Source organism: Chiloscyllium punctatum, chromosome 5 (assembly GCF_047496795.1).
Source record: "Chiloscyllium punctatum isolate Juve2018m chromosome 5, sChiPun1.3, whole genome shotgun sequence".
Lineage (NCBI taxonomy): Eukaryota > Metazoa > Chordata > Chondrichthyes > Orectolobiformes > Hemiscylliidae > Chiloscyllium > Chiloscyllium punctatum.
In genome coordinates, this window is record NC_092743.1 from 3,628,984 (window position 1) to 3,635,414 (window position 6,431).

The 6,431-nt window shown below is 60.3% G+C and overlaps 1 protein-coding gene across 1 annotated transcript in view; it reads right to left on the reverse strand.

The window, feature by feature from the left end:
• The window catches only part of LOC140476718 (SWI/SNF-related matrix-associated actin-dependent regulator of chromatin subfamily D member 3-like), a 31,076-nt gene extending 25,060 nt beyond the window's left edge, over nt 1-6,016 (reverse strand). The window contains exon 1 of the mRNA XM_072569538.1: nt 5,903-6,016. Coding sequence (XP_072425639.1) covers nt 5,903-6,016 — 114 coding nt within the window. The remainder of the gene's footprint in view (nt 1-5,902) is intronic.
• Between the last annotated feature and the right edge of the window lie 415 nt (nt 6,017-6,431).

Below are 6,431 nucleotides of genomic sequence, written 5' to 3' on the forward strand. Positions count from 1 at the left end.
CCGGGGCATGGGGGAAGGTGGCCGGAATGACAAGGGCCAGAGCGGACCCTGGGCTCCCCCCCTCCCTCAGTGAGGCCCTGGGGGGGGGGGGGGGGAGTGTCCCCCCAACCCTCAGCAAAACACTGAAGGTCAGAGAAAGCAGCAGGAGATAGTGAGGGGGAAAATGGGGGCCGGAGGCACGGTTTGGGGGGGGGGGGGGGAACATTTAACCCTGGGTCATCTCAGAGCATGTGGGGAGAGAGAAAGGGGAGTGAGCTGGAATACTGAGGGGTGGGGAGGACCCAGGGGGACTCTGTGTTCATCATGGGGGGGGTGGGGGGGGAGAGTGAGGGGTAGGGGGTTCCAGTGAATGCTGAGGCTGAGGTCACTGGGTCAGTGCTCACCACCTACAGCAACCCCCCTCTCCGGGACCACCCCCCCCAAACCCGCTCCAGGACCACCCCTCCCACCTCCACCCTACCCCCCGCCCCCCCACCTCCGGGACTACACACCCCTCCCCCCTCCCCCGCTCTGGGAATCAAATTGACCCAAATTAATGACGGAGAGCACATTCCGAAACATCCCAGTAAAGGCAGAGAGGGGGATAGACAGAGTGTCATAGAGAGAGGGGTGGAGAGAGAGGGGGAGGGGGGAGGGGGGAGGGGGAGAGAGGGGGAGGGGGAGAGAGGGAGGGGAGAGAGAGGGGGGAGAGAGAGGGGGAGGTGGGAGGGAGAGAGAGGGGAGGGGGGAGGGAGAGAGGGGGGGAGGGGGGAGGGAGAGGGGGCAGGGAGAGAGGGGGAGAGAGGGGGAGGGGGGAGGGAGAGAGGGAGGGGAGAGAGGGGTGGGAGAGAGGGGGAGGGGGAGGGGGAGAGGGGGGAGGGGGGAGGGAGAGGGGGGGAGGGGGGAGGGAGAGAGGGAGGGAGAGAGGGGGAGGAGGGAGGGAGAGAGGGGGAGGGGGGAGGGAGAGAGAGGGGGAGGGGGGAGGGAGAGAGGGGGGAGAGGGGAGGGGGAGGGAGGGGGAGAGGGAGGGAGAGAGGGGGAGGGAGGAGGGATAGAGAGGGGGAGGAGGGAGGGAGAGAGAGGGGGAGGGGGGAGGGAGAGGGGGGAGGGAGAGGGGGGAGGGAGAGAGGGGGGAGAGAGGGGGAGGGTGCAGGAAGAGAGGGGTGGGAGAGAGGGGGAGGGAGAGAGGGGGGGAGGGGGGAGGGAGAGAGGGGGGGAGAGAGGGGAGGGGTGAGAGAGAGGGGGGAGAGGGAGGGGAGAGAGGGAGGGAAGGGGTGAGAGAGGGAGGGGAGAGAGAGGGGGAGGGGGAGGGGAGAGAGAGGGGGAGGGGAGGGGAGAGAGAGGGGGAGGGGGAGGGGGAGGGGAGAGAGAGGGGGAGGGGGAGGGGAGGGGGGAGAGAGGGGGAGGGGGAGGGGGGAGAGAGGGGAGGGGGAGGGAGAGAGGGGGAGGGGGGAGAGAGGGGGAGGGGGAGGGAGAGTGGGGGAGAGAGGGGGGAGAGAGGGGGAGGGAGAGAGGGGGAGGGGGAGGGGGGAGGGAGAGAGGGGGAGGGGGAGGGGAAGAGGGGGAGAGAGGGGGAGGGGGAGGGAGAGAGAGGGGGAGGGGGGAGGGGGAGAGGGGGAGAGAGAGGGGGGGGAGGGAGAGAGAGGGGAGAGAGAGGGGGAGGGGGGAGGGAGAGAGGGGAGGGAGAGGGAGGGGGGGAGGAGAGAGGGGGAGGGGAGGGGGAGGGGGAGGGAGAGAGGGGGAGGGGGGTGGGAGAGGGGGGGTGGGAGAGAGAGGGGGAGGGGGAGGGAGAGAGGGGGAGAGAGAGGGGAGAGAGGGAGGGAGGGAAGGGGTGAGAGAGGGAGGGGGAGAGAGAGGGGAGAGAGAGGGGGAGGGGGGGGAGGGAGGGAGGGGAGAGGGAGAGAGGGGGGAGAGAGGGGGAAGGGGGAGGGAGAGAGGGGGGAGGGGGAGGGAGAGAGGGGGGAGCGGGGAGGGAGAGAGGGGGGAGGGGGAGGGAGAGAGGGGGAGGGGGAGAAAGGGGGAGGGGGAGAGAGGGGGAGGGGAGAGGGAGAGAGGGGGAGAGAGAGGGGAGAGAGGGAGGGGAGGGGTGAGAGAGAGAGGGGGAGAGAGAGGGGGAGAGGGAGGGGGAGAGAGAGGGGGAGGGGGAGGGAGAGAGGGGGAGGGGGAGGGGGAGGGAGAGAGGGGGAGGGGAGAGGGGGAGGGGGAGGGAGAGAGAGAGAGAGAGGGAGAGAGAGAGAGCGAAGAGAGGGAGAGAGAGGGAGGTTGCATGTCCTTCAGGCGGGGAACACTCTGTACCAGGCCCTGAGCTGATAACCCACAGAGTTCCTGAGCAGGCGCTGCCTGAACACTGCGTTTACACAACATTCAGGTTCAAGCAGAAACCCCCAAACTCACCGAGACACACAGGGGCACGGCACTGCAGGGAGGGGGGGGGGGGGGGAGAGAGAGAGAGAGAGATGGGGATAGAGAGATGGGGAGAGAGAGAGACAGAGAGAGGGGGAGATGGCGGGAGAGAGAGGGAGATAGGGGAGAGAGAGAGATGGAGAGAGAGAGTGTAGAGGCTGGAGGGGGTTTTAGAGATAGGGAGGGGGTTACAGAGATAGGGAGGGGGTGTTGGGGCTGGAGGGGGTTACAGAGATAGGGAGGGGGTTTAGGGGCTGGAGGGGGGTTACAGAGATAGGGAGGGGGTGTTGGGGCTGGAGGGGGTTACAGAGATAGGGAGGGGTTGTTGGGGCTGGAGGGGGTTACAGAGATAGGGAGGGGGTGTTGTTGGGGCTGGAGGGGCTGATGGAGGTAGGGAGGGAGTGTAGGGGTTTGAGGGGGTTACAGAGATACGGGTTCCGACCCCTTCACTGTCTGTGTCAGCCACAGTGACTCCCTGATATCTGTACTTGAATCTGATTGCAGTGTGGAACTCTGCAGGCCTCAGGCCTACACTCACCACAGTGTTAGGTTTTTGTAATTCACTCGGACAATGTTGGCATCACTGCAGAGATTCACAGAAGAAACAGTGCACCCAGACAGCAAGCTGCTGAAGTTAGTGGAGAGAGAATGGAATTTGTTGCAAGGTCTGAAGACTGTGATATTTCAGATTTTCCAGAACTTCTGTGGAAATCATTCCACCATTGATATGATTTAACTGAGGGAGCGCCGCACTGTCGGAGGGTCAGTGCTGAGGGAGCGCCGCACTGTCGGAGGGTCAGTGCTGAGGGAGTGCCGCACTGTCGGAGGGTCAGTGCTGAGGGAGCGCCGCACTGTCGGAGGGTCAGTGCTGAGGGAGCGCCGCACTGTCGGAGGGTCAGTGCTGAGGGAGCGCCGCACTGTCGGAGGGTCAGTGCTGAGGGAGCGCCGCACTGTCGGAGGGTCAGTGCTGAGGGAGCGCCGCACTGTTGGAGGGGTCAGTGCTGAGGGAGCGCCGCACTGTCGGAGGGTCAGTGCTGAGGGAGAGCTGCACTGTCGGAGGGTCAGTGCTGAGGGAGTGCCGCACTGTCGGAGGGTCAGTGCTGAGGGAGTGCCGCACTGTTGGAGGGTCAGTGCTGAGGGAGCGCCGCACTGTCGGAGGGTCAGTGCTGAGGGAGAGCTGCACTGTTGGAGGGTCAGTGCTGAGGGAGCACCGCACTGTCGGAGGGTCAGCGCTGAGGGAGTGCCGCACTGTCGGAGGGTCAGTGGTGAGGGAGGGCCGCACTGTCGGAGGGTCAGTGCTGAGGGAGGGCCGCACTGTCGGAGAGTCAGTGCTGAGGGAGTGCCGCACTGTCGGAGGGTCAGTGCTGAGGGAATGCTGCACTGTCGGAGGGTCAGTGCTGAGGGAGTGCCGCACTGTCAGAGGGTCAGTGCTGAGGGAGCGCCGCACTGTCGGAGGGTCAGTGCTGAGGGAGTGGGCACTGTCGGAGGGTCAGTGCTCAGGGAGTGGGCACTGTCGGAGGGTCAGTGCTGAGGGAGTGGGCACTGTCGGAGGGTCTGAGGAAACAGAGGAACCTTGAGGAAGACCATCAGTGTCTCAATGAGAATATCTTTGTAGTTTCACCTCTTTCTCACTCCCTCCCTCCCTCTCCCCTCTCACTCCCTCCCTCTCTCTTAGAACCCCTCTCCCTGCCTCCCTTTCTCACTCCACCTCTCTCTACCTCTCACTCCTCCTTTCTCTCACTGCCCATCACTCTCCCTCCCACCCCCCCCCCCCCCCCTCACTGCAATGTTCATCCCACATTCCTGGCTGTTATCAGGAATCTCACAGAAACTATATCCCATGAACACAGCTTTAAAACTCAGTCTGTCCCCATTCGCTTCCCACTCCCCCTCACACTCTGCCTCTCTCTTCACCTCTCCCCCTCTGAGGGAGGGTGGTACATGGTAATCAGTCACAGGTTTCCTTGCCCCATATTTAACCTGAAGCCATGAGACTTCACTGGGTCCAGAGTCAATGTTGAGGATTCCCAACTGTATCCCACTGTGCCATCCCCTTGGCTGGGTCTGTCCTGCTGGTGGGACAGGACATATCCCGGGATGGTGATGGTGGGGTCTGGGACATTGTCTGTAAGGCCTGAGGATGACTCTGTCAGATTTCATTCTTATTTTGAGACTTCTCAGTGGTTTGATCCAACATTGAGTCTTACCCGGCCATACGGGAGGGCTGCTCAGATTCTGGTACATTCTCTCTCCTCTGTGTCTGCGTGGGTTTCCTCCGGGAGCTCCAGTTTCCTCCCACAGTCCAAAGACGTGCAGATCAGGGTGGATTGGCCATGGGAAATTGCCCGTAGTGTCCAGGGATGTGAAGGTTAGGTGCATTAGTCAGGGGTAAATGTAGAGTAATAAGGGAATAGGCCTGGGTGGGTTACTCTTCGGAGCGTCGGTGTGGACTTGTTGGGCCGAAGGGCCTGTTTCCACACTGTAGGGATTCTATGATTCACATGGGTCTGGAGTCACACGCAAATGTACAGGAGGCCATTGAGCCCATCATATCGGCACTTCTCTCTGCATAAATATCCTGGCTGTAACGGCCAGTCGCTGGCCTTTTCCTCATGTCCCAACACATTGTTTCTAAAGCAACAATCATCCAATGGCCTCCATTGAACCTGCCCCCCAGAGAGTGTTGTCTGGACCTGAACCTACTCACTGAGTGAAAACGCCTTTTCTCACATCATCTTCACTTCTTTTACAAAACACTCCGTGTATAAACACCGGCTCGTGATCCATTTCCTGTGAGGGAACAGCTGCTCCCTCTGCACTCTGTCCAACCCGTTCATGATTTGGGAAACCCTCGAACCAGTGTCTTCTCAGTGTTCTCCCTGACAGGACCAATCCCACCTTCTTCACTCTGTCCTCCTCACTAAAGTGTCTCCTTCCTGAAACCATACCAGTAAATCGCTTCTACACCCTCTCTCCAGAACATCCACATCTTCCCTACAATGTGGTGCCCACAAATGTACACAATACTCCAGCTGAGGTTTTATACAAGTTCAACATCAACTCCTCCCCCTTGTGCTATTCCCCCTCCCCCGAGGACACTGCCTGCTTTATTAATTGTACTCCACCTTCTGTGTTCAGTGACATATACCCCCAGCTCCCTCTGCTCCTTTACATTGTATTTGTTAGTGTCCCTTCATGTTATTCCTCCCAAAGTGCATCCCCTCCCACTGCTCTGCATTGGACCTCGGACTGGATCCCATTCCAGATGCTCATTAGCGTATCTCATCTCCCTCAGAGTAAGGATACATGTCCTTTGCACACAGTGTGCTGAGTTCTTGACTCAGCTTGACCTCTAGTTGGTCCTTGGTCCTTGGAGCAGGTTTGTCTACAGCCAGGGAGTTGGGATCTTGCTGGGTAGTTTGCTGGTTGGACTCTGTGACAGTGAGAGTGGGCTGAGGAATCCAGAGCTTGGGGCGCTGCTGCGTTCCTCTGGCCCTGGAGGGTTTGACACGGTCAGTACCTTCTTTCCTTCCTGCACAAGGAGGGCTGCTCTCCACGACATCTCACCAACAGCTGTGTGGTTCCCTCGCTTGAACACCACATTCAGATGGGAACGCAGTAACCACGGGAACATCCTTTCGGGATCCTTTGCAGCGTTCAGCTCGGGCTCCAGGGAAATGCTTCCAAGTGGATTATGGTCTAACTCAAACCTCACCCCGCGTCTCTTCTGAACAGTTCCTGTTTTTCAAAAGTGTTTCGAAGTGAAAGGACTTTTTCAATCAACGCGCAGCATCACTCCAACTGTATTCCCAGAGTGCAGCATCATTCCAGCTGTATTCCCAGAGTGCAGCATCACTCCGACTGTATCCCCAGAGTGCAGCATCATTCCGACTGTATCCCCAGAGCACAGCATCATTCCGACTGTATCCCCAGAGCACAGCATCACTCCGATTGTATTCCCAGAGTATGGCATCGTTCGAACTGTATTCCGAGAGCACAGCATCAATCCAATTGTATTCCCAGAGCACGGCATCAATCCGATTGTATTC